Source organism: Conger conger, chromosome 11 (genome assembly GCF_963514075.1).
Source record: "Conger conger chromosome 11, fConCon1.1, whole genome shotgun sequence".
Classification (NCBI taxonomy): Eukaryota; Metazoa; Chordata; class Actinopteri; order Anguilliformes; family Congridae; genus Conger; species Conger conger.
In genome coordinates, this window is record NC_083770.1 from 13,742,806 (window position 1) to 13,770,758 (window position 27,953).

General features: G+C 46.4%; 1 protein-coding gene across 1 annotated transcript; it reads left to right on the plus strand.

Moving 5' to 3' along the window:
• Nucleotides 1-3,758: 3,758 nt before the first annotated feature.
• On the plus strand, nucleotides 3,759-27,344 carry ercc6l2 (excision repair cross-complementation group 6-like 2). Its single transcript, XM_061260595.1, has 19 exons — nucleotides 3,759-4,310; nucleotides 5,091-5,509; nucleotides 5,665-5,781; nucleotides 5,977-6,170; nucleotides 6,763-6,924; nucleotides 12,229-12,436; nucleotides 14,590-14,730; nucleotides 15,248-15,364; nucleotides 15,674-15,793; nucleotides 16,402-16,473; nucleotides 16,710-16,855; nucleotides 17,064-17,159; nucleotides 17,933-18,032; nucleotides 18,708-18,860; nucleotides 20,433-20,498; nucleotides 21,355-22,189; nucleotides 22,952-23,106; nucleotides 23,398-23,576; nucleotides 25,533-27,344. The coding sequence occupies exons 1-19, from the start codon at nucleotides 4,274-4,276 to the stop codon at nucleotides 26,344-26,346; spliced, it is 4,131 nt and encodes a 1,376-aa protein (XP_061116579.1). The 5' UTR covers nucleotides 3,759-4,273; the 3' UTR covers nucleotides 26,347-27,344.
• The last annotated feature ends 609 nt before the right edge of the window (nucleotides 27,345-27,953 follow it).

Below are 27,953 nucleotides of genomic sequence, written 5' to 3' on the forward strand. Positions count from 1 at the left end.
GATACCTGGACACAGCCTTTTCATTAAGGGCAGCCATTCTCTCTGCAGCCAGTTGACATTCGACCCCTCAAGTAACTGGCACTTGACAAGACAAACCAAAATATATACAGGTATACGATCATAATAGGGGCGGCCTGTAGCGTAGTGGTTAAGGTAAATGACTGGGACACGCAAGGTTGGTGGTTCTAATCCTGGTGTAGCCACAATAATATCCGCACAGCCGTTGGGCCCTTGAGCAAGGCCCTTAACCCTGCATTGCTCCATCGGAGGATTGTCTTAGTCTAATCAACTGTACGTTGCTCTGGATAAGAGCGTCTGCCAAATGCCAATAATGTAATGTAATGTAATAGTATAATAGCCACACGTCCTGAATGTGACAAGAAAAAAACACACTGGGCCTTTTGTTTTCACAGTTGTCCGCGGCACTAACAGTCAAACTCGAGCTGAAGCGCCCACAGTATCCGTGGAGCTGCTGCCTATGACTGTCGGGGGTACAAAAAAGAAAAACAGCCCCTCCCGATGAAACCGTTGGCTGAGACGCAGAGGCCGAGGCAGAGAACATGTGTAAAACCGGCCGGCTTAAATCGCCCGGCGTTTACGGCCGCAGCGGCTGTTTATTCACCAGATCTGCACAGAGAAAGCCGGCCCCCAGAGACGCATGGGTCATTGGGAGAGTGAAATGCACAGCACGCTCTCCACAAACATTGTCTTCATCATTATTATTATTTGTTGTAGTAGTTGTAGCAGTTGTAGTACAATATTTACAATTGAAAATAGTGAGAAAAAAAAAAGATGAAAAGATAATTATAATCTTTTCAAGATTTAATTTTACAGCAGTTATAACAGTGTAATAGAGAGTAATATCAGTGCTATAAAAACACATACCTTTCATAAGAAGTTAAGAAAAAACCCCACTTGTCCTATAGCTTATAAGCAGGTAAGCTTAACCCTTTAAGGTGCGAGATCACAAATACCTGACTAGAATATTCTAAGCGGAACACTCTAATTCTGATGTAAGAATCACTATCGATATTCGAAAGCGTTGAGTTCTGGAACACCAACTTGGAATGTTGAGAAAACAAAAGTCCACTCTTCAAAGGGTTATCCCTTGTGTTGTCTTAAGGGTCAAAAGTGACCCGCCACTATGTTTAACAGGAGAGAAAACCCCCTAAATGTTTTTTTTTTTTCAACTTGAAATTTGATGACAAAGTTTGTGATGAGTGACTGGTTGTTTCTTTATGCAAAATAGATTTTACATCTTTCCAATTCAATTAAGCTGCTTTATTTTAGGGGTTCGGTGAAGACGGGTCGGTTTTTGCCCTCAGGACACGGGAGTATACAGAATGTTAAGACTACACAAGGGTTAAAGAGGAGGCCAACCGAGAAAGGGCCAGAATGACTCACGTCTCAAACAAAGATGTCTCGCTGCTCTGCAAAGGGCAGCATTCAATCCTTTTTTATTTCTCGCATTCTTTCTCTTTCTTTTTTGCAAACACCGCAGAACACTGACGATTTAAGATTGCTTAACCCCCCCACCCCACCCCCATCCCCTCCAGTTCACCCCTCCCCCAACTCAATGCACAGAGCTCCAGAGGAAGTCAAGCGCTCCGGCATGGTACACTGCCATTCAAAAATTGAACTTTGTGTTCCTGTTTTCTCAGCACCAAGGATTTATAGGGCAGCTGCCACAGATAAAGAAGCCCCCAAACACTGGTGTCCAAGCGTTTCCACGTGCTGGGCCGGATAACACACTTGTTCTGCCACTGAACCGTGGGCATTTCCAAACCCTGGAGGCTGAAGGAAACACACCTTGGTGCATAGACTGGATCTGTGTTGTATAGTCATTATCAAGTTGTCCAATTTTTATTATGAACAAAAAAAGATGTTGTATCGAGTGTTGTGTCTATGTATATAAGTATGCTCAATGCTAAATGACATATTCTGTGACCAGATAAATAAAAGTTGGGGGGTGGAATTGAGGATGGATTGAGCCTCCAAGCATATGCAGCCCCTACTTGAACTGGATGTTTCAGCTCACTGGACGTTTCAGCTCACTGGACGTTTCAGCTCACTGGACGTTTCAGCTCACTGGACATTTCAGCTCACTGGACGTTTCAGCTCACTGGACGTTTCAGCTCACTGGACACTTCAGCTGGAGCCGTTTCAGCCGTGGAGTCCATGTGCTGTCCCGAGTGCGCCATGTGCTGTCCCAAGCCACAGTTAGCAGGGCAGCCGTGACATAACTGTTAAATTCTCATCACACAGTACACCCTGGGCACTGGCTCATCTGGCCTGGACGCCAGGCCTGTTTAAGTGTGTTTTCCCGAATAAACTGCTGAGGCATGTATTTTATTAATGTAAAAAAAACATTCAAACATTAAGATCAAGAGCAGTGGTATCTTGACCCTGACAAGGAACTAGGATCTGTAGGACTGATGGCCTGATTTTGGTGGAGTCGAGCTTAGCTGTGAAGTATGGCGGAAGCAAGACTGTGGAAGTCCCACAGTGGAAGTCACTTCAGTCTGGAGAGCTGCAGTGTCTGCTGATTTTCAGTGTGTTTCAACGCTTAAGTGTTTCATTTAAGTCAGTGATTGGCTTAACATGCTTTGTTTATGAGGTCTAAATCAGTTTCTGATTGAAAGTAAACCAGAAAAATCTGCAGCTCAACCCCTCTGAGTCAAAAGGTTCAGGCAGTGAAAACACCAGTACTGCTGCTTTGTTCCTCTCTGTTAAACTTAATTTGATTATTTTTTTAGTTTTATTTTACCTGTGGTCATACACATTTCTGAATATGGAGATGATGAGCACATCACTGTCCTGTTACGGGTGATGAAGAAGTCATGCTGAAGCCAAAAAAACAGAATTCAATTTTAAAGATACACTCAGTGAGCACTTTATAAAGTAGACCTGTACACCAGCTACAGCAGCAGAAGACCAATAAGTTAAAAGATGCTTATGTATTTCATTTATTTAGTTCTATTCTATTTGTGATATTCATTATATGTGTTTGTGACAATTGACAAAAGTCATTCTTGTAATAATAATAATAATAATAATAATAATAATAATAATAATAATAATAATAAATCTCATGAGAGAATGGGATCACAATTAGTCTACAAATTAAGTGCAGCATAATTCCTAATTAATATAATTAACGGGTTGCTAGATATTCATAGCATCAGTATGTTTTAAGCAAGGAGATTGGTTTTAGCCCTTTGAACAGAGGGTTTTTTGAGAATTATTTTTTATTCGAAGTCACTGTTCTAGAACTCCATTAGTCATTGCTTTAGTTAAGAACATTCTCATCACATTCTTTTTTTTGCGTTGTAGAAAGTGTCTATTCATTTACCAGATACATTTACTCCGTCCATTCCATAGAAGGGGACCAGGGATTGACATCTCTCCTGAAGCTCGCAAGCTCCAGTGGTAACCAGAGGTATTGCAGTCTCTTAAACTTCTGGTGCCAAAAAGCAAATTTCCCCATTGCAGTCCCTTAAAAAATATGAATTATATTTACTATTTTGGAGAATACTGAAATTTATTCACACTGAAATTTTTTTCTGAGCAGCACCGAAGACTTTTTTTTACATTCATATTCATCCGTTCTCGTTTCGGTACGCATTGCGCATGCTCTGTTAAAAAAAAAAACCCATAGTCAAACATGGCAGCCTCCCTGAACTGGCTTCATGCGCCAATGAGCAGCTTCCATCGGAATCATTGAACACTGTTCAGTGATAGGAATCTATGGGGCTGGTAAAGCGGAAGCTGTCTCTAGTTCTTAGCCAGATAGCAAACGTTAGCTAGGTATTTTAAAACTCGTTGCTGGCAACAATTCTATATTAAGGGGCTGTGTATTTTATTTCTAATATCTTATCTGTGGCTTAATCAGTTGTGTTGCTTCGCTGGCTATCGCCCTAGTTTCGTTTCTCAATCATAGTGAGCTAGAAAAGTGGATTAGCTAATATGGCACGTGAAAGGGTCGACATTGTTTACAGTATAAGTCAGTAAGTACATCTAGCGAGCTACATTCACAAGTATCAAAGGTACATTTGCTTGCACGTGAGCACACGTTTGCAAAGCTGCATTTTATGATATCTAACTGAACTAAGGGAACTGCTTGAAACTCGCTAACGTTATCAACAGTACTGTCTTTAGAGATTATTGGTGATCAGAGTTACAGCTAATTTATCTAAATTGGCTCGTACGTTATCAGAGGTTCGCACTTTTAAACAGAATATTTCCAAGCTGATGATGAATCCCGAGTTTTGGAATGGCAACAGAATCTACGGCCGGGTCTGACGCGCAAGGTTTGATACTTTTTTATACGTCACGTTGATGAAAAAAAATAAACTTGTCTGCTAGCATTGATTTCTGACACGGGTCTCATGAGTGCTACTCAAACACAGAGTAACACATTGGTCTACAGTGCTCCTATTTTAGAAGGGTATGCCATTTCCAAATTGCTCCTGGAAATTAATGCGTGCTAGCTAACTAAACAAATTGGGATGCATTAGCGCGCTCCTAAACTTCGCGCACGTCAGAGAGAATACACTGATGCAATTCCAGCTCTTAGTGTTCTCTGATATGACTGTATGAACACATTTATATTTAGGATTTTCTGTCAATTTCTCCATGTAAATTGTTTATCCAGCTGTCAAGTTAGACTGACCGCCTGTGGACAGCAATTTTCAGGTCATACCACCACAAACTTTCAAAGAGATTTTATGTCTTTGGCAAGCTAGTCCATTCCAGAATACTGACCTTGATTTTTAAGACAGTCGTTGTCGTTTTTACCACGTACTTTTGGGTCTTTGTCCTGTTGGACATTATTTATACAGTCTATGGTTGGAACACGAATCTTTGCCATCACTGCAAGACTGTTTTAGACAGAAACCGTCCCTACTCCAGGATTTGCCTGTTCTGTCCTTGATTGAAACAAGCTTCCCAGTCCCGCCTGCAGAAAAGTAACTCCTTAGCATTATGCCAGTCGGGCTAGCGTTACATTGGCGGATTGGTTTGTACCAGACATGGCACTTTGTTTTCAGGTCGATAAATGAATTAATATACCGTGTTCCTGTTTCTCCCAGAGGCCACATGGCACATTGGTGACAGATGTTTGGCTCCTCACCCAAGGGACAAGCGTTTTTGTGAAGCCACTGTCCAGCGGCTGGCCGTCACAGAGCTCGGGCTGCCCGGGGCCCTGGTGAGGTTTACCTGCCATTACGATGACGAAGACGACGATGAAGAGGACAAACATTTTCCCTTGTCAGAACTCCGGAAGGCTGCAACTACTTTGTACGAGAAACCCCTTTTCCACAACACCCAGTCGCTGCCCAGTGCCTCGGTGCCATACGCGCTTTCCGGCAATGATGCGAGCATTCCGTATACCATCAACCGGTATCTACGGGACTACCAGCGAGAGGGAGCCAAATTCATCTATCGCAGTTATGCCCGTGGCACGGGGTGCATTCTGGGAGATGACATGGGCCTTGGAAAAACAATACAGGCAAGTTTAGCTGCTGGATTAAATATTATTTGCTTCTAGGGGGAGAACAGGTCGAAGGTGATTGAATTTAACAACATTTAGTTGTAGTTTACAGATTACAGTTCCATGCGATTTTTGAACTGATATGGCTCTTCTTTTTGTAAAAACGACTACAGGTGATTGCATTCCTGGCTGCAGCGCTACGCAAAACTGGGACGTGGCAGGACATCGAGAACAATGCCCCCCAGTTCTTACTGTCCCAGGCGTCGTCAGAGAAGCGCAAAACCCAAAAGGTATATCTCATCCAATCTTAACAGAAGCCGTGTCCTGCGATTCTTACTCAGCTCAAAATGTAGTTTCTTTTAAGCATCCACTTACAAAGCTGGATATTACACTGAAATTATTCTGGCACTAGTTTGTTGCCCAAGGATACAGTAAAAGTGACCACGGCTGGGATTTGGACCTCTGAGTTTGAGCCCTGGTTGCAGGTGTTCCTGGTTGTGGCCCCCCTCTCGGTGCTCTACAACTGGAAGGACGAGCTGGACACTTGGGGCCACTTCCAGAGCCTCATCGTGCACGGGGCCAGGAAGGACGAGGAGTTCGCCCGCCTGCGAAGGGCCCGGTGCGAGGTCGCCCTGACGACCTACGAGACCCTCCGCCTCTGCCTGGAGCAGTTCAACAGGTGACTCCGCCCCCACGTACGTCACGGCACTGCCGTGTCAGACTCGCTACCAAGACTTCCACGGTTTGCCTTCTTATTTCTGTACGCAGGAGTTAGGTTGGTAACGGCAATGAGTTATGTTCTTTCTCTCTTTAGGAACAATATTACATTACAGAATTGGCAGGAAGGGCAGCTAAAAACAAACAAACATTCAAGTCAGAGTGTAATTCTTGTGGTCAGGCAGCCTAACACACTTGCCTACATAGTAACCACTCTAGTCTACATAACAAGAGTAATTTTGCAAAGAGTCCAGTTATCTATTAATTCACTGAGGATTCCGATGTAGACATTTGTGAACGTTGATGATAATTTGAGGTTACTATTACTTCAGTTAGCTACAAACATTTGAATCTTCAGATGTTTGAGTGATCCATCTGAGTCCTTATTTGCCGAGCAGCATACTTCATCAAAATAATCTTGGATACTTCGACCAAGTGGAACGATGAGCAACCCAGGGGTTGGGGCCTTCAGCCACATGTTGAACCATCACGTCTCTGCTTGTGCATTCGTGAGCTCTCGCTCCCCTGGCTGAATGTTCAACGGCTTCCTGCAGCATCGACTGGTCAGCGGTGATTGTGGACGAGGCCCACAAGATTAAAAACCCCAACTCCCAGATCACCCAGGCCATGAAGGGGATGAGGTGCAAGGTTCGAGTGGGCCTGACCGGAACCATCCTGCAGAATAACCTGGAGGAGCTGTGGTGTGTCATGGACTGGTAGGCCATCGATATTATTCCAATGAAATTAGGGCAGGGCCTGCAAAACCCTGGCCCTGTGAGGCCCACAGTGCTGCTTATTTCCTGTCCTGGAGGACCGCAGTTCTTGCAGGGCTACTCAACCCTGGTATTTGTGTATTTGTTGTAATTTTGTCGTGTCTAGGAAACGACAGAGTCCAAATCTTCAATTTGTCGAAAAACATCTTCGCGAGGGAAAAGACGACACCAGGCAGCAAGATCTTCAGGAAAATCAGACTTTATTAGCAGACGTGCATAAAGCCGGATCAGCTCTCCAGAACTGAACCCCGACTGGCATTTGTACACCCATTTTATACACAGTTACTCCACCTACAACTCCTCCTCAAACCTCATTCTGGCAAATCACCCACACTTTTCTTATCGTAACTCCTCCCAACGCTCCTCCCACAACGTCATTGTGGCAAATTGCCAACGGTCCTTATGCTCTGCCAAGTCTGTACAAAGTTCAGGGCATTCTGCCAACTACGTGTCCTCACTTCACCCCGCACCTGCTCTTGGCAAACTACCAGACCTCAGAAAGTTCTGGATGCCCTCCCTCTAACACGTCATCCATACACGTCACTCTGTATCTTTCGCTTTTATAAGACGAACTAAGCAGCAGGAATCATTGAAAATATACAGACAAACTAAACATTTCATTAATATTCACTTCTAATATAATTTTCTAATCTACAGACATACTAAACATTTGATTAATTATTCTCTTCTAAGGGAGTAAATGTACGTAGCATTCTTTGCTCTCATTTCAACAGTTTTCACTGTGGTTTCTTGCGTTTTCATGAGCTCAGCTATAATTAATGTTCTAGGTCAAATAGATACACTCCTGGCATAAAACATCGAGAGTCCCGGAGAAATCAGCTGTATAGTCATATCTTGCTCTGCCCGTGTCCTTGACAGTTTGGTCTACACAGTTCAAGACGGCCCCCCCCCCTGCCAGCTGGCTGGGCTCACTGTGTAATCCTAGCACAATTTAGCAGTTAATCAGTTTGAAACTATACAGGGTACATATCATACTTTAATACAGATATATTGATAAACTTTTAGCACACATCGTCGAGAGTTTTGGAGGAACCAGCCTGCTCACTAAGGCGGAGTCTGATTTTGACTTGTGATTGGTTATCATGCTTTTAGGAGGGAGATCTTTCATTCTGTGAATTTTCCCCCTACATTCCCCCCTTTCGGGGTCAAAACCTATGGCCCCGAATATCTCCCTTGGCCAATGCACCATACTAAGTTGGGTTCCTGCACATCCCCTGCTGCTATAGCAGCATCCAATTGCCTCAGACTCCTCAATATAACGGCGTTTCCATGGTTCCTCCAACACTCTCTGCACAAGTGCATCCCGCGTAATTTGATTGGCCATAGCCGTATCACAGCTGTATGTATTATCCTAAGTGACTCAACTATTAAAATTATCACACACTTCTTTTAATTTTGTTAACATGTTGATTCGTAGCACAAGGAATTGCCATAGTCCATGTAACAGGTGGGCTCCTGGATCCAACCAGTGGATGTGGTCTGCACGTCCCTCCACTGGTGAGCTGGCTTGATCTTCCAACCAGTGGATGTGGTCTGCACGTCCCTCCACTGGTGAGCCGGCTTGCAATTCTCGTACTGGGTCCGCTGGGGCACTGTTGGTGCTTCTGGCACTCCCAGCTGTAAGCTGGAATAAAGTGACCCTAAAAAACCAAAACCAAAATAACAACATACAACCCAGAAAAAACACTAGGCACGGAAATAAAGAACCATGAGACGCAGCTCAGGAAAAAACACAAACCAAAATACAAATACCGGGGACAACGTCCCTCACCCACAAGCTCACATGAGCAAGAAAATAAAAAGAGACAAAGAACCTTTAGGAAGGCGTCTGGTTCTATGTGTTACTACTCTAAGTTCACCAAGTTTACTTTTATTTTTACTTTGATTATCTACTCCAATTAGAATCAGATAAATACCAGCTATCATAAATACTACCACTACCAGCATCATCAAAAGTGCGCTGATTCTGCTGCCCTGTCCACTGATTGGTTTGCCCACCATTCCCTGGCCCTCCCTTCATTTGGTTCCCACCCATTTGTAGTTCCCCCCCTTGTATATTACCTTGCATGGCCACTGGGTGAGGGATGCCGGAGAAGTTGTAGACCACCGCTGGCGGGGCGCCATCGGGCTGCTCCATGGTTCGGGTGTGGGGGGTGCTTTGGTTCTTTGGCTTCCAGCTCCTTCAGCTGCACAGTAGTTTTCTTTGAATGTCTTTTGCTTGATCTTCCAGCTTTTTTCCATCTTTTCGCTGTCTCTCTTCAGCATGCGCCACATGATCCACAAACTCCCTGTGTGTCATGGTGTTCAGTCCCACCACCTCATCGAGGCGGCACCCCACTCCTGGTGACATCCCCTCCCGTATGGCTTTACGGCATTATGGGATCTGTTTGTGCGTCCCTTTCGGTTATCAGCCTCCACCTGCGCAGCACGTACATTGTCAAATGGCCCACTGTCCACTGCTGTAGGTTTGCATCTGGGCTCTGACAACGCCAGCCTGCTCGAATATATCCAGCATTGTTTCCATCCCCACAACCTTCCCCAGGAGAGCCTTCAGGCCCCCGACAGCCAAGATTCGGCCGCTCATCTCCTTCTCCAGCACCCTGAACCAGTGGCTCACTCCATTCTGTAACTCAGGGAGATTTGTTATTACATGTTGCATGCCCTGAGTGGACCAGGGAATGTATCGAGGTACAGCAACCCTAATTAATAATGGCCCTACTATTTTGGGGAGCTCCTCCTTATCGCGAAACCGTATGGGTTTCTGTGCTGTTCTTGTTTTATTTTTAAAAAATTATAGTTCTGTATCACCCAGCTAAGTCCCTCTGCACCTGTTTTGACCCCCCTTCTCCACACTCCTCCTTCCCAAGGCCACACGTCATACGGAGGCGGAGTCGCCTCTTCGCTTCAGTTTCTACCCGCCGCCATTACGCTCTCCTTCTCCTCCGCATATTTTTCTTATCAAACGGCCATTTTGCCACCATTTTCTTAGTTCTTTTTTTGTTTCCACTTATCGGAGATAGTTTCTATCTCCTGTATACATTTAAGATACACCCCCGCTATTATCTCAATTGCCGTTTTCTTTCCCTTTTTCATTTTCATATACTGCCCATAATACTTTTATATTATTATCTATTTATTTATATTTTTTTCCGCCTATTATTATCTATATTATTATGTCTTTAACCTTTATTTTCCCTATTATTATCTATATTATTATATATTTTATCTTTATTTTTCCGCCAGAGCCTGTATTTTCTCCCGTTAATACTTTTATTCACTCTTTGCGTTTCTTATCTTACACATACATAAATAACGATTTTTACCTCCGTTGTCTCAATACAACGTTATATCCGCACAAGCCTTCGAAGCATCAGCACAGCGTAACAGTATTTTCTCTTACATCACAGCAATTTTTCTCTTACATCACACCTTGAGGTAACTACCTAGATATAGCTTGCAGGATCCCCTTTTTGGGTTTCTTTCCTTCCAAGTCTCTGGCACCTCTTATCACATAACTTAAAATCGTTAGCAGCAACAATATAACTTCAGTCCGCAGTATCAATATACTTTTTAGACTTAATACAAGTTCTGCTAAAAAAACATTTTCCAACACAATTAATAAATTCCCACACCGTTTACTCACAGTTCACCTCGCGCACTTTTCCTGAAAAGTTTGCTACGTTTTTCCCCTTAATTTAGTTGCCGGGTTAGTTATACGAGAGAATGTTGCCTCCGGCGTCCGGGAGGGGAGATCAGAGTCCTTGAATACTTTCATTCCCTGATAAGCTGCAGCTGCAGCCTATCAAAAAGTACTCTCCGCCCTGGTCTCCAGTCGCCGGGAGCTTCTCTTTCTCTTTCGTATCCCGGACGAGCCCCCAAATGTCGTGTCTAGGAAACGACAGAGTCCAAATCTTCAATTTGTCGAAAAACATCTTCGCGAGGGAAAAGACGACACCAGGCAGCAAGATCTTCAGGAAAATCAGACTTTATTAGCAGACGTGCATAAAGCCGGATCAGCTCTCCAGAACTGAACCCCGACTGGCATTTGTACACCCATTTTATACACAGTTACTCCACCTACAACTCCTCCTCAAACCTCATTCTGGCAAATCACCCACACTTTTCTTATCGTAACTCCTCCCAACGCTCCTCCCACAACGTCATTGTGGCAAATTGCCAACGGTCCTTATGCTCTGCCAAGTCTGTACAAAGTTCAGGGCATTCTGCCAACTACGTGTCCTCACTTCACCCCGCACCTGCTCTTGGCAAACTACCAGACCTCAGAAAGTTCTGGATGCCCTCCCTCTAACACGTCATCCATACACGTCACTCTGTATCTTTCGCTTTTATAAGACGAACTAAGCAGCAGGAATCATTGAAAATATACAGACAAACTAAACATTTCATTAATATTCACTTCTAATATAATTTTCTAATCTACCGACATACTAAACATTTGATTAATTATTCTCTTCTAAGGGAGTAAATGTACGTAGCATTCTTTGCTCTCATTTCAACAGTTTTCACTGTGGTTTCTTGCGTTTTCATGAGCTCAGCTATAATTAATGTTCTAGGTCAAATAGATACACTCCTGGCATAAAACATCGAGAGTCCCGGAGAAATCAGCTGTATAGTCATATCTTGCTCTGCCCGTGTCCTTGACAGTTTGGTCTACACAGTTCAAGACGGCCCCCCCCCCTGCCAGCTGGCTGGGCTCACTGTGTAATCCTAGCACAATTTAGCAGTTAATCAGTTTGAAACTATACAGGGTACATATCATACTTTAATACAGATATATTGATAAACTTTTAGCACACATCGTCGAGAGTTTTGGAGGAACCAGCCTGCTCACTAAGGCGGAGTCTGATTTTGACTTGTGATTGGTTATCATGCTTTTAGGAGGGAGATCTTTCATTCTGTGAATTTTCCCCCTACAATTTCTAAACCTAATTTCAGTTGAACTGGTTCACAACCTGATAGTCTTGATAGCTGAAGAGCTGGAACCTTGGTTCAGGAGTCCTCCTTTTGAGCTGAGGTTTTGAACTTTGTGACCAGGTTAGGAGTGACTGTCAGTTGAATCAATATGAACTGAAATTCAGGTATGTAATGCTCTGTGAGGATTTCTTCTCCAAATAAAGAAATGTCAGTTAATTTCACTAACTAACCAAATGGAAATGGAATTTAAGTAATTCCTTCTCTTTCACTGGGATTTTGTGGTTTTAACAGGGCTGTCCCCGGCTGCCTGGGCTCGCTGGGTCATTTTAAGACCCGGTTTGCCGACCCGATCGAGCTCGGACAGAAGCACAGCAACACCAAGCGGGCCCTGGCCTCCGGCCGCCGGGCGGTGGAGCTGCTGGCCCGCAGGCTGTCGCGCTGCTTCCTCCGCAGGACCAAAGGGCTCATCAGCGACCAGCTCCCCAGGAAAGACGACAGGGTGAGCCCTTTCACACTGGCCTCTGCGTTTGCCCTTGGGCTTTTACCCAGCGGCCTGTTGTCCGCAGCGGGGTTTACGTTTGTGCGTGTTGTTATGTTTGTACGTGTTACACTTGTATGTGTTTTTGTTATGCTTGTACGTGTTACGCTTGTACGTGTTTCTGTTACGCTTGTACGTGTTTTTGTTACGCTTGTACGCGTTATGTTTGTATGTGTTATAATGTTTGTATGTGTTATGTTCGTGTTGTTATGCTTGTACCTGCTGTTATGTTTGTATGTGTTGTTACATTTGTACATGTTACACTTGTATGTGTTGTTACGCTTGTATATGTTTCGCTTGTACATGTTTTTGTTATGCTTGTACGTGTTTCTGTTACGCTTGTACGTGTTATGTTTGTATGCGTTGTTACGTTTGTATGTGTTGTAATCTTTGTACGCGTTATGTTTGTAAGTGTTGTTACACTTGTACCTGCTGTTATGTTTGTATGTGTTGTTACATTTGTACGTGTTACACTTGTGTTGTCACGCTTGTATGTGTTGTTATATTTGTACGTGCTGTTACGTTTGTACATGTTCCATGTGTATGTGTTGTTGCTACGCTTGTATGTGTTGTTGTTACACTTGTACGTGTTATGTTTGTATGCGTTATGTTTGTATGTGTTGTTACGTTTGTATGTGTTGTTACATTTTTATGTGTTGTTACATTTGTACATGTTACATGTGTATGTGTTGTTGTTACGCTTGTACTGAGACGGGTGCGTGGGGGTTGGACGCAAAATGCACGACTCAGAAACAATAGTAATATAAAGACCCCTCAGGGCTTTATTCGGGACGAATCCCAGGAGAGTAGTCAACACAAGCAAAGTCCATACACGTAGATCCAGCCAAACAAAAAGTAAACAAACAAAAAGCACGGTGCCGAGGGAAGAGGCAAACTCGTAGTCGGTAGACGTGCAGGGAGGTCCGGTAGCAGGAGAGCTGTCAGCGGGGCAGATGAACAGACGGACAGACGGACGGCAGGCAGAGGCGTAGTCGTGGACGAAGCGGGAGTCGAAACCAGGAAACAATCAGCGAAGCAAAAGTACAAAAACGGTAGGCAAGGACGAAGTCAAAAAACAAACGATGGTCACAAAACAGAAATCAGTAAACAATGGTCGGTAAACAGGCGTGGATCGTAACGTGTAATCAAACAGTAAATAATGCTCAAGAGTTGCGTGGTAAACAGAGGCAGACAATTTCGCGAAGAACAGTTGCGCGACTGGGCTATAAATGCGGGTGTAGACAGGTGTAGACAATTAGTTAGAGCGTAGCAAGGAAATGGAAAACAGGTGCGATGGATGACAAGTTTAACAAGGAGATTAGTAATCGTTAGTAATAAACCTATCCTGCCCTAGCATTAGTAAATTAGTAAATGACATGCACGAGAAACGTAAGGTAACATGAACACATGATTAGTCTTGTTAGTTTCTACCCAATCCTGATCTAGCGTTAGTCGTTTTAGTAAATAGACAAATGGAAATAATTAGGGAGTGAATGACAGAAGGAGCGAGAGAGAAAAGGCGGAACGCAAGGTTTGCGGAAAAGTGTATGCATAAACAACGACCAGTTAACGTAACAATAAACATAAATCAAAACATAATACAAAACGAAACTAAGACGATAACCATTCAACATAACAAGGTAATATCATCGTAACGAAACATAACTAGACATGACGAGAAAATAAATCGTAACATGAAATAAACTAAACAACATGACGAACCTAGACTAACATAATACATAAGACACTACGTGACTAAGACAACATGAATAAACATAAAACATGGCGAGACAGACCTGAAACGTGACATGTACGTGTTGTTGTTACGCTTGTACGTGTTGTTGTTACGCTTGTACGTGTTGTTGTTACGCTTGTACGTGTTGTTGTTATGTTTGTATGTGTTGTCCAGCTCTTCAGCTGGGAATGTGGTGAAGCCTGAAACAAAAAGGTGAAGATGCTTGTGGTGCTGGTGCCATAATTCCTCTCTCTTTCTCTCTCTCTGTCTCTCTCTCTCCTACCATCTGTCTCTCTGTTCTGTCTGTCTCTGTCCCTTGTCTCTCCTTCACCCCTCTGTCTTCCCTGTTTTCTCTCTCTGTTCATTCGCCCCCCGGTAGGTGGTGTACTGCTCGATGACGGAGTTCCAGGAGGCCGTATACCGTGCGGTGTTGGACAGTGAGGACGTCAGCCTCATGCTGCGCAGCGGAGAAAAGTGCGCCTGCTCCAGCGGCCGACTGCGGAAGAAGTGCTGCTTCAAGGTTTTTACACGTCATTCAAATTTAAATGTTTACATGTAGTTATTAAAATGCAGTCATTTACATGTAGTCATGTACATTCATGTACTTATGTTTTAGTCAGTAAAATGTAGTAATTTACATATAAACATGTTGTTACAAAAAACTTTTTTCAGTTGGATGAAACATTGATGCTGATTTTAATACTGATGTTGATAGTGATGTAGATTCTGGTACTGATGTTGATGCTGGTACTGATGTTGATGCTGATGCTGGTGTTGATGTTGATGCTGATGTTGATGCTGATTTTAATACTGATGTTGATAGTGATGTAGATTTTGATGCTGGTGTTGATGCTGATGCTGATGTTGATGCTGATGTTGATGCTGGTGTTGATGTTGATGTTGGTGTTGATGCTGATTTTAATACTGATGTTAATAGTGATGTAGATTCTGGTACTGATGTTGATGCTGGTGTTGATGCTGATGTTGTAGTCAACCTGTATGAGAGAACTGGCTCTGTGGCTTTCTCCCCTGGGTAGAAGAACTCAAAGGGTGTGCCTGTGAGATTCCTCTACTTCAGCTATCTGGCCATACTGAGGAAGCTCTCCAATCATGTGGCTCTGCTGCAGCCTACAGGAGGCAGCAGCAAGAAGCAGGTCAGTGTATCCCTCCTTTTTCAGCCATACGAACCTGGGCTTGCATCTATGAGGAACTGTTGGCTAAGGTACTTCACCTGAATTGCTTCAGTAGATGTCCAGCTACAGGAAAGAGCATCGTTAGACACCTAAAATGTATGTTGTACGTCGTTGTACGTCGCTCTGGATAAGAGCGTCTGCTGAATGCCTTGTAATGTAATATGTAAGTGTAGATCATCAGGATCCATAGACAATGAAAGTAAAGGAGGTAAAAAAAAGAAGAAGCTTGGTTACTCACTCACTCGCCCTTCCACTGTCTTTACCTTGAAGGAGCAGTACGTAAACGAGATCTGTGAAAAGGTCTTCCAGAAGTTTCCGGAATTCGTGCAGCGACAGCGGGAGGCGGCGTTTGAGGCGATGTCAGACCCTGTGTACAGCGGGAAAATGAAGGTATGGAGCGACACATCTGCGCATTCACACGCTCCCCACCTGCACTGTAGTCTGCAGTGCCTCAGTTATAACTCCCCACCTGCGCTGTAGTCTGCAGTGCCTCAGTTATAACTCCCCACCTGCGCTGTAGTCTGCAGTGTCTCAGTTATAACTCCCCACCTGCACTGTAGTCAGCAGTGCCTCAGTTATAACTCCCCACCTGCGCTGTAGTCTGCAGGGCCTCAGTTATAACTCCCCACCTGTGCTGTAGTCTGCAGTGCCTCAGTTATAACTCCCCACCTGCACTGTAGTCTGCAGTGTCTTGGGTTCAGAGATTTTAGGGTTTCAGCTACTGTGGAGATTCAGTAATTGCGGTCTGGAGTGATGCAAATGTTTCGGAGGCATTCTAATGATTTCCGCAGATGGACAGCTTCTGAGAGTGCTGTGTTGCATGGTGCCCTGAAGGCTCATGTTCCCACCTGATTCTCTCTCTCTGACTTTCTCTCTCTGCCCCTCTCTATCTCTTTTTTCTCTCTCCTTCTTGCTCCCTTTCTCTCTCTCTCCTTCTTGCTCCCTTTCTCTCTCTCTCTCTCTCCCCCCCCTCCTCTCTCTCTCTCTTTCTCTCTCAGGTTCTGCAGAAACTCCTGAAGCACTTTGTGAAAAATAAGGACAAGGTGCTTCTCTTCTCTCTCTCCACCAAGGTGAGTGCTCCAACCGTGACCTCTGACCTTTAACTGCCCCCTGTCTGCGCATTTCTCATGAGAGACTGGGTCATGATGAGAGCAGGGATGTGGGTCAGGATGAGAGCAGGGATGTGGGTCAGGATGAGAGCAGGGATGTGGGTCAGGATGAGAGCAGGGATGTGGGTCAGGATGAGAGCAGGGATGTGGGTCATGATGAGAGCAGGGATGTGGGTTATCTTTTTTTTACCCACCAGCTCCTGGACATCCTGGAGAGCCACTGCATGGCGGAGGGGGTGGAGTTCAGTCGGCTGGACGGGAACACCAAAGCCAAGGAGCGAGTGAAAATCGTCCGGGAGTTCAACAGCTCTCCGGACATCAACCTCTGCCTGGTGTCCACCATGTGAGGAAACGACCCAGACAAAAACACCCCCAAACACAGCCACATTTCCTGGCAAGCTTCTGTTAACTGTACTAGGTGATAGAGGAAGTCTGTCAGATGAATGAACTTGAAACCCGTTTACAGACACCTTGTTCTGATGTCACAATTTCCAGCATGTTGACCAGGCTTTGCTTCTAGGGATTCTAACATTTTGCTTCCCTCTACCCAGGGCTGGTGGACTTGGCCTGAATTTTGTGGGGGCGAATATTGTGGTGCTGTTTGACCCCACCTGGAACCCAGCCAATGACCTGCAAGCTATCGACAGGTGGGCACTTTTCCATTTACCTGTACGCCTGCGTTTCCCGTGTAAGAAAAGAGCGCAAATGTCACATGAGTAGTATTACAAGTGTAGACTGGCAATAATGATCCCATCACTATAGTAGGTGTCATAACAGTGCCATGATGCCTTGCATTAGTATTACAGTTTGAGTAATAACGACTCCAAAATGATGCCATAATTGTGCATTTGTTTTACTGTTGGAGAGTAGCAATGGTCTCCTTAGGGTGCCTTAACATAATGGTGTGTTAGAATTACAGTTGGGGAGTATTGCAGTATGTAATTACAGTATGGTGCCGTAAAGGTGCTATAATGGTGTGATAATGGTGACATAATGGGGCTTTAGTATTACTTAAAGGTACAATAGGTAATTTCAGACTTCTAACGGTCAAGAGAGGAATTGCAGCAACAAACACCCTCAAACCACAACCACTGTTTATCCCTCCCCCTAGCACTGATGTTGAAACTCCAATTAGAAACAATGAGATTGAATTATTGTACCGCTATACAATGTTTTGGTACAGAGTGTCAGTCCGTCAACTGCATATTTTGAAACCCGAATTTAAGGAGCATAAATGCAGGCGGAGGGTGAGTCTTGTCAGTGAGCCTTTTTCAATGATGGAAAGGGACTTGCAATGGTGTTGTAACAATGTTTTAACACAAAAATCTGACCTATTGTACCTTTAATCTAGGTATCAGTATGTTGCCTCCCTCTGTGTATGACGGTTTTTCAGCGAGTTTTCCTCCGTGTCGTGACTCAGGGCATATCGCATTGGCCAGTGCAGGGACGTGACAGTGTTCAGGCTCATATCTCTGGGCAGTGTTGAGGAGGTGATCTACCTGCGGCAGGTCTATAAGCAGGTACGTGTTCAGGTTCGACGCATCTCCAGATTTGACGCATAACGGATTTTCTTCTGTAGCTAATGGCTGTGTATGTAATCACCGCACAGAAAGAAAATCACTGTTATCACTGTTCTGGTTATATGCCTTCATAGCAACTACTTACACTGCCAGGATTAGATTTTACAAATAAAAGCGGGAACTTTTCATTTGAGTCCATAATAAGAGCATGTATTTGCAAGTCTACATCATAACCTTAGTGAAGGCTGTCCTTCAGGGCCGTGGAGAATTTGTTGTAGAAATGTCATGTTTGCAACAGTGTACAGCTTGTTTCCGTGATGGCTGGTGGGTCCACTGTCTTTTCTTCTAACCGCTTAGTCTTGTTCGATTTTCACGAATATTTGTGTGCGTATGCCCAGTCACGGGTTCACTCCTGCACCGCTGCAAAATACTGTTATCAGAGAAACGGCTATCTGCTGCAGCTGTGGCTCATGAGTTTTCAGAAAGAGTGTCCGGATGAATAAAACCGTTGGGGCAAATAGAATAATTAAGAGCGGAAACTGTCTACCTCGCTGTCCTGCTTCTGGCTCCCTGTCTGTCTGTTCTGTTGTGTGGTGTGGACGGGCCGGTGGCTCGGCAGGCTGGGCTGAGCCCATCTAAGCCCGATTTCTGTGTTTTTCCTTCTCTGAACCAAAGCAACTGCAGTCCTCGGTGGTGGGGAAGGAACACGCCAGGCGCTACTTCGAAGCCGTGCAGGGCTCCGACGACCACCGGGGGGAGCTGTTCGGGATCCGCAACCTCTTCCGCCTGCAGACCAGTGGTACCTGCCTCACCAGGCAGATCCTGGAGGTAACGGCTGGCTAACTCTGGCTTAACCAGGCAGATCCTGGAGGTAATAGCTGGCTAACTCTGGCCTAACCAGGCAGATCCTGGAGCTAACAGCTGGCTAACTCTGGCTTAACCAGGCAGATCCTGGAGCTAACAGCTGGCTAACTCTGGCCTAACCAGGCAGATCCTGGAGGTAACAGCTGGCTAACTCTGGCCTAACCAGGCAGATCCTGGAGGTAACAGTTGGCTAGCTCTGGCCTAACCAGTCAGATCCTGGAGGGTAAACCTGGTTGAAACCTGCCTAACCAGGCCAACAGCTCCTGTAACTCCTCCAGGAAACACCACAGATTATTCTGTCTCGCCAGATACTCAGTCTCTGAATACGGACCCCATTATATGGGCTGCTTATGGTATGTATTAAGGATCAGCAAAATTAGAGAAAGAAAATGCATTGCAATATCTAAACATACCAGTCTAAACATTTCTATGTATTCCTAAAAAATATTTGTAATTATAGTGTTATGTACGGTCCAGAGAACCCAGACGCAGACCACAGGATAATCCAAAAGAGTAGTTTTAATGTCCAGAAGTCACAAGCCAAGAGATCCAAAACACAGCCAAAAACGAAAAGCAAAAGAATAGTCGAAAAAACAAGCGAGAGGTCAAAATCCAGAAAATCACAGGGCGAAGGTACAGCAGGGCAAAAGCAAAGTCGAAGTCAAGGCAAAGGGGTGTCTTTCAAGAATCTCTATAACAAGGCTTACAAACAATCGGCACTTATCAAGATCAACGTTCTGACAACGAAGCGTACTGGGACTGAGGTTTAAGTACAAGAGGGAAGGTAACAATCTAGGCGGAGCAGAGAAAAAGGTGGGTTAAACAAATGGACAACAGGTGGGGAAACACAATAGGGTAATAATATAATAACGGGAGGGAGACGCAAACGCGGACTGGATGCACGAAACAAACATGTAAAACATACGGCTCCGGATTAGGGAGTAGACATTTGCATAGTTAGAAGACGTAGTGATAGTTAGAGACAGGTGCGAACACTTCGCTGAAACTAAACGAGTAATCAGGGATAGCATAGGGAGGCGGAGTTATAGAACAGTGCAGAAATACTAAGAGATAGCGTTAGTGAATTAGTTTCGTGAATATTTCTAAACTACCCAATAAAAGTGATTGTTAGTTAGTTAGTTAGACAGACAGTAAGTGTATTAATCGGATTAGTACTGTACAAAACCTAGATTAGTAGTAGTTAGTAAGAATCGTGCTTTACAACATTTAACTATCAAGAAAAAGCAGGAAGTAAGAATCGAGAGTTTAGAAAAAATGTTGAACCCTGAAAACTACCGTAACGCCCGAATAGTGGGGCACGCAGACAGGGGAGTGGCTAGACTGGTAAACATTCAGACGTAGACATAACAGGGGAGGACAATGAGAACTGTAATGGGAAAACATAAACCAGGTACTATGAGAAATGAATAATAAACAAGAATAAACATGAAAACATACAGAACAAATACAGAAACATTACATATAGTGTGTGTGTGTGTGTGTGTGTGTGTGTGTGCGTGCGTGTGTGTGTTCCAGAGGGAGGGTCATGTGGAGGCAGGGATGCTGACGGCCAGGACATGTACTGGAGCGGAGGAGGAGAACGTGAGTGACTAATCTCAGAGACCCATTCTGTCTCTCCCTCTCTCTCTGTATCTCTTTCGCAGCCCTGAGCCTTTCCCATCCTCTCTCTCATCCCTTCCTTCCCATGTGAAAGATGTGATCCCTCAAACGCCCCCTCCCTCTCGCATGACACTAACCCAAACACATGGACGTGGCTTAACCTCCCCCCCGCACACTGCATAGACCAGACTGCAGGGGAGCTCTGCTGCCTCTGTTCACAGTGTGGACGGCCCTCATAAGGGCGGCTTGTCTGGCCCGTGTGTCAGCCCTTCTGCAGTTTTGTGTGTAAAACCGCGCTTCCTGCCCACCGCATGCTGTGCAGACAGATGATTATGATTATGTTGATTCAGAAGATTATGTTGAATTGTTTAACCCGTGAGACGCCACTACACTTCCGGCAGATTAGTCACAGGAAAATCTTTTCACTAACACTCATTAAAAAAGCTGTTTATTATGTGAATGCTCATTTTGGTTTGCAGCATTTGTTCTAATTCCCAAGGATCTATAGGTGTACTGTCAGATGTTATCTGCATTAAGATATATTAGAATATGTTCAAAATAAAAAGTTAAAATAGAATATGTACATGAGCCAGGCCTGGTATTGTAGACTGTTCTTTTGAACTGGAGATCTACAGTATGTGGCCTTCCAGGACTGAAGTTTGAGATCTCTGCGGCCTTGCATGACTGGAGTTTGAGATCTCTGTGGCCTTCCAGGACTGAAGTTTGAGATCTCTGTGGCCTTGCATGACTGGAGATCTCTCCAGACTGTGAGTAAATGGTGAGCTTTGATGGGCTGAATGGTCTTCTCTCATCTTGACGTTTTCTCATGTTCTCTCAGACGCCCGAGGAGCAGCCGGGGGTGTTGGAGCAGGGGGCGGGCCCTGTCGCGGGGACAGCCATGGCGATTCTGGACTTCAGCAGCGGCAGCGAGGGGGAGGACGGTGATGAGGAAGGGCGAGGGCGCGGCGGGAGGAGGCGAGTGGCGGATCAGGGCCCCGCCCCCAGCGGTCCCGCCCACCCGCGCCTCAGCCTACTCCAGCACGGCTTCTCCAGACTCCTCCTGGGGGGCGGGGCTGGCCGGGGCGGTGAGGGCCACAGCCAGGAGGAGTTTGGGGGGCGGAACGATGACCCGCCCCTCAGACGACCGGCCGCCGACCAGGGGCAGGACTGCATTATGTCAAGCGACTCAGACAGGGAGGGGGTGGAGGGAGGGGCGGGACCTGACCAGAGGGGGCGTCCCGAGACCAGGGGGATGCCTTCCTCCTCCTCCTCCTCCTCCTCCTCGGAGGGGTATGGGAAGCACAGGAAAAGGAGAAAGCGGGGCGGTCAGGACGGGGATGCTTCACAAAGCGACGGGTCCCCCTCAAACCGGGCCGGGGAGTCGAAACAGAGCCCCCGCAGGGCTGACTACGACACAGACGAGTCCGGCTGCATCGAGCCGCTGAAACCCGTCGCCACGGCGACCAGGCGGAGCGCCCCGCACGTCCGGTTCAGGAAGTCGCCCGACATCCAGAGCTTCACCTCGTCTGAGGACGACCTTCCCGCCCAAACGGCGCGGCGGGGGTGTGGGCGGAGCCACTTCACCGCGCTGAAGAGCCCCCGCTGTCCGGACCCGCCCCCGTCACCGGGGCAACGGTCCGGGGCCGCCGCCGGAACCATCGACAGATTGCTGGGTACTTTTATGTTACTGACGACCCCTGAAATGGTTGTTGATTTTGGGCGATTTTTGATCAGCACTGAAAATCAAACATCTACCTAAAATCAAACAATCACGTGATCACGTCCCATGACCCACAGACACGCCTATGAAAATGCACATTTCACACGCTTGCATACACGCCTATGAAAATGTACATTTCACACGCTTGCATACACGCCTATGAAAATGTACATTTCACACGCTTGCATACACGCCTATGAAAACGCACATTTCACACGCTTGCATACACGCCTATGAAAACGCACATTTCACACGCTTGCATACACGCCTATGAAAACGCACATTTCACACGCTTGCATACACATGTGCATATATGGTACGCTCATGCACACGTGCCAACAGCCGACAGCCTACCAGCTGTGACTGTGTAGTGTAATCACCTGTAAGTCGCTTTGGCTAAAAAGTACTTCTCTACTCGCAACCAAGTGTGAAAAGTAGCCCGATTCGGCATGAAAACCGCAAACCTGACTGACCTGACAAACTGTGGCCGCATGACCTTTATGGTTCTTCAAGTGCGGTTGGAGAGTAAACACAAGTGCGCTATGGGAACCGTTTTAGCTCCTACATGGCGACGCAGGTAAACTTGATGTTCATGGGCCCATGGAGCCCAAAAAGCCCCTTTAGGAAACACAGTCAGTGGGTGACGGGCACCTGGTGTGTGTGTTTCTCCAGTCTGTGGGCAGGCTGAAGAGGGTGTGGTTGTGTTGGGTTTCAGGCGGGGTGTGTGAGGTGGCGTACACGCACTCCAACCAGCGCGTGGTGGGGGCCAGCAGGGCCGAGGACCGCATCAGCCGAGCCGCCCTACGGCACGTCTTCCAGTGCAGGAAGTACTCGCAGGTCACAGCCAATCAGCTCCTGGACAGCATGGAGGTAACGTGCCGTCGGCCGATCGGCTCCTGTACAGCATGGAGGGTAACATGCTTCCAGCCAATGAGGTGCTGAGCAACATTGATGCTGCATTGTACCAACCAATGAGCTGCTGCATAGAGCAGAAATCTAAAACTGTGTTTCAGAAATTCTGAAGTCATTAATTGGCTAAGGAGTCCATGCAGCTTTATTCCAAGTCCTAGTGTCAAGTTCTAAACTGCTTGTGTGTGTGTGTGTGTGTGTGTGTGTGTGTGTGTGTGTTTGTGTGTTTGTGTGTGTGTTTGTTTGTTCCAGGTCCTTTCAGAACACACGCAGTCCCTCTCTCCTCCAGAGCAGACAGGTTCGGGGGGGCGGAGAGAGGGGGCCCGTGACGGACAGCGCGTGGAACACCCAGTCACACACACCCTGAGGGCGATCCGCCACACCCAAAACACCACCGTCATCATGGGAGAGACGCCCAGCGCCATCTGCAGGTGAGTGCTGGGTCTGCACTTCACTGCTCAACACACTGTCCACAGATGAAAAAGCTTGTTGTTATTGATAACAATGCTTGATTATTATTAAATATACACTTCATACATTTTAGTTTTTTTTTTTTTATAGAAGTAAAGCAAATGACTTTTTTCTCTGTTTCTATGTTCATTTTTGGAACTTCCATTCGGTGTGTTTCTCTTTAAAGTTTTTAACAGACGGTTGGGCCGGCCTCAACTGAGGTTTGACACTGAGGTTTGGTATAGCATTTAGGGCACACATGCATACACACACATGCACACACGCACACGCACACACAAACAAGCACACATACACAGACACACACACACAGAAACACAGACACACACATACGCACGCACACATACACACACAAATGGACATTCCAAATAAGGGAGGGGAAAACAATTGAGGGAAAAGCATATAAAATAAATAAATATGCGCATAAAAAGTTAGCAGCTGTGGAACATGCCCTGTAATTAGCCGGTGGTGAGAATGTAAGGGAGCGTGTTTAAAAAACCGCAAACGGGCCCGGGAGGAAAGGCCAGGTTTCCAGGGCGCAGAAGCACCTCCAGAGCGCAGCGCCCCCACCTGGCCTTTGAGAGTCGGGCCCACCTCAGAGTATGGCCCCCTGCTTCTCCATTTCCTTAGCCTCCCCTCCCCACCGCCCTCCTCGTGATCGGCACCCTGGACTCCCGACCACAGGACCGCCAGAGCCTGCTTCCCGAAAAACGCCTGCAGTAGGGGAACTCCAAACCCCCCCGCCCCCCCGTCACCCCTTTTACCCCCTCCACACCCCATGCCATCGCTCGCTTTCCCAGCATCCTGCAGTTTAATGAGAAACCCAAAGCAGAACATGTATTAACCCTGCCAGTCCCAAGACTGCCCGTATGGCACTCAAGCGTACCTACCCTAACTACCCTAAAATCCCAGGCAGTAAGAGCAGTCGTCTGGTAGTCGGAGGGTTGCCGGTTCGATCCCCCGCCCGGGCTGTGTCGAAGTGTCCCTGAGCAAGACACCTAACCCCCAAATGCTCCTGACGAGCTGGTCGGTGCCTTGCATGGCAGCCAATCGCCGTCGGTGTGTGAGTGTGTGTATGAATGGGTGAATGGAGAAGCATCAATTGTACAGCGCTTTGGATAAAGGCGCTATATAAATGCCTGCCATTTACCATTTACTTGTTTTGAGCCCCTATCACATTTGTTTCATTGGAGAAATCCACTTGGGATTTCAAAGGAACTGCCCTCCTGCCCAGGTTTTGGTTACCCAGTCTCATGGCCAATACTTTTTTGCAGAAGTACAGTTACGTTCTCGCAGGGACACTGCTGCAGTTTTGAAATCAATAATAACGTTTGGGACAAAGACCCTGCATGTATTTATTTGCCTCTGTACTCCACAGTTCGAGATTTGTAAGAAAAGAAAATCACGTGGTTAAAGAGCGCATTGTCAGAATTTAAGACAGGACATTGACAAGGTGTACTTTAACCACATGTGATTTTTGTTTTGGAGTATGGAGGCAAATAAATAAATGACATTACATTATTGCTATTTGGCAGACACTCTTATCCAGAGCAACGTACTGCTGATTAGACTAAGCAGGAGACAATCCTCCCCTGGAGCAATGCAGGGTTAAGGGCCTTGCTCAAGGGCCCAACTGCTGTGCGGACCTTATTGTGGCTAACACCGACTGGGATTAGAACCACGGACCTTGCGTGTCCCAGTCATTTACCTTAACCACTACGCTACAGGCCGCCCTAAATGATGAGTCTTTGTCCCAAACATTATGGAGGGCACGATATATGCCTTGAGAAGGTATGCATTACTGAGCCTGTGTATAGCACTTTTCTTCTTTCACTGAAAATGTGGAAGGGTTAGTTTGGATGACATGCATGGGTCAGGTGGACAGGCCTCTCCCTGATTGGTGGGCTCCCGTCCTGCAGGAAGCAGCTGGAGAACATGGCGTGCTTCTTCCAAGCTGCGTCAGCGGCGGACTTCGCCCGGGGCGTACTGAGGAGCACGTCAGCACAGCGACAGGCCCGGCTGGGGCTCTTCTACCGCAGCCAGAACCCGGCGCTCGGTGCGTTCCTGGACCGGATGCTTCCGGAACCACTGACACCACAGCAGGATCCGGGGGACCCGGCACCTGGGCCTTCCTCGTCGTCCTCCTCTGCGGGGGGGAAGAGGAGGCCCGGTTCTGGAAAGTTCCACCGAGCGGCTGCATCCGATATTCGCGCCAAGGTCCCGGTCCCGTACCCGGCAGAACCGAGTCATGATGAGGGCAGGGTCGGGGGAGAGGTGTCTGGGCGTCCCCCACCCCAAAAAGGGTCGCTTCTCCCCCAGAGAGAGACTGAGATCGCAGGGCCCGGCCCCAAAGCCAGTCCCGGGCCCTCGGCACAGCCGGGTCAGTGGATGGAGTCCACGGGGACCAGGCGGGGGAAGCCCGAATCTCTGACTGACCTGATAGGGGACACCTCTGTGCTGGACGACCTGTTTAGACCCCAGGCCAAAGCTACGGCCGCCACCTCCGGGCAGCTCCCGGCCCCAGCCCAGAGGAAGGCCCGCCGCAAAGACTTCTGGGACATCCTGAACGACGGGGACGAGGAGAGCCTCAACCGGCTGGCAGATCTGTCCCGGGCGGAGAAGATCTGTCGCCACGCAGGGGGGGCTGCGACCACCAAGCCCAAAAGTGAAGCTGCCAACCACGACGGCGCTCAGCTCTGGAAAAAGAACGAAAACTTTCTGTGGAAGAGATGAGGTGAGGGAGAGGGAGAGAGGGAGAGAGAGAGGGGGGGAGAGAGAGTGCGAGAGAGAGTGCGAGAGTGAGAGAGAGGGAGGGAGAGAGAGAGAATCCCTAAAAGTGGACACGGATTCCCGTTATTTTTAGCGGATCTCATAAAATCATTTGAAGAGCTTTAATAACCGTTTATGGCACCAGTAAGATCGCTGACACACATTTCCATCAGTTTTCAGAACAAGGTCCTTCTTCCATGTGATACCTCATTATAGTCTAGTCACAAGGCCGCAGAGCTGACTCCTCCCATTACTGCATACATCAAGCATCAGAAGCAGGGCTGCAGAAATAAGGCATTGATAAGTGTTTATTTTTCTCCCTCCGACATTACAGTCCATTTCAATGGAGCAATGTGCGTCCATTACCTGCTGCTAGTATCCTGTAGCACAGTGTTATGATGTGTTGCCATAGTGATATTTTAAAGGGTGTGTGTGAAAATATTATGGGTGCAGTATTTCCTTCCTTGGAAGTTTTTAACCCCAAAAGAGTCCAGAATTGACATCGTCATTAAACCGACGCGCATGCCTTGTAGCAGACTCGGGCACATTGGTAAAACCGAAAGGATACACCTGTGCGTAAGGCGGGAACACTTAAATGTCGCATAGTAAATGCCTTGTATCATGGTCTTCAGTTACAATTAAATTCTTAATGCATCATATAAAATTTTTTTTAGCGGTATCACCCATATCTAGGAAACGGCTACACTGACGGTGATTTTAAAAATGCCTACACAAATAATTCATGCATTTAATCCAAATAATCTCAAGTGAAAAAAGTGTGACGGTGCTCTTTTGAGGAGTTAATCGATGATGTGTGAACATTCATTCATTCATTCATTATCCAAACCCGCTTATCCTGAACAGGGGGGGTGGAGCCTATCCCAGCATACATTGGGCGAAAGGCAGGAATACACCCTGGACAGGTCGCCAGTCCATCGCAGTACACACACACACACACACACACACACACACACACGGGGGCAATTTATACTCTCCAATCAGCCTAACCTGCATATCTTTGGACTGTGGGAGGAAACCGGAGTACCCGGAGGAAACCCACGCAGACACAGGGAGAACATGCAAACTCCGCACAGAGAGGCCCCGGCCGACGGGGTTTTTAACCCAGGACCTCCTTGCTGTGAGGCGGCAGTGCTACCCACTGCACCATCCGTGCCGCCGATGTGTGAACAACACACCCCAAATATGATAGTGAGCTCTGCTCACTATATACTTGCTTTGGTTGGCACTTCCATTCAAAGTAGTTAAACCAATTGTGCCAATTGTGATCTAAGTGACTTTGACCATGAGAGAGGTCAGAGGAGAAGGGCCAGACTGGTCAAAGCTGACAGGAAGGTGACATTTACGCAAATAACCACACATTACAACAGTGGTTTGCAGAAGAGCATCTCTGAACACACAATGCATCATAACTCTTTGAGTGGATAGGCTACAGTAATAGAAGTCTAAAAAAAAAAAGTAATAAATACCGTATAAAGTGATCACTGAGAGTATATTTTTGAATGAATCAAAAACCTAATAGTGTTTGGTACACTGACACAATGATGGTACCC

Bases quoted from the DNA above. Each gene is read 5' to 3' on its own strand.
- ercc6l2 (XM_061260595.1), top strand. From the start codon at position 4,274: ATGGCAACAGAATCTACGGCCGGGTCTGACGCGCAAG. The intron at 5,510-5,664 runs GCAAGTTTAGCT...AAACGACTACAG, and splicing joins GCCTTGGAAAAACAATACAG to GTGATTGCATTCCTGGCTGC. The intron at 22,190-22,951 runs GTACTTTTATGT...GTTGGGTTTCAG, and splicing joins AACCATCGACAGATTGCTGG to GCGGGGTGTGTGAGGTGGCG.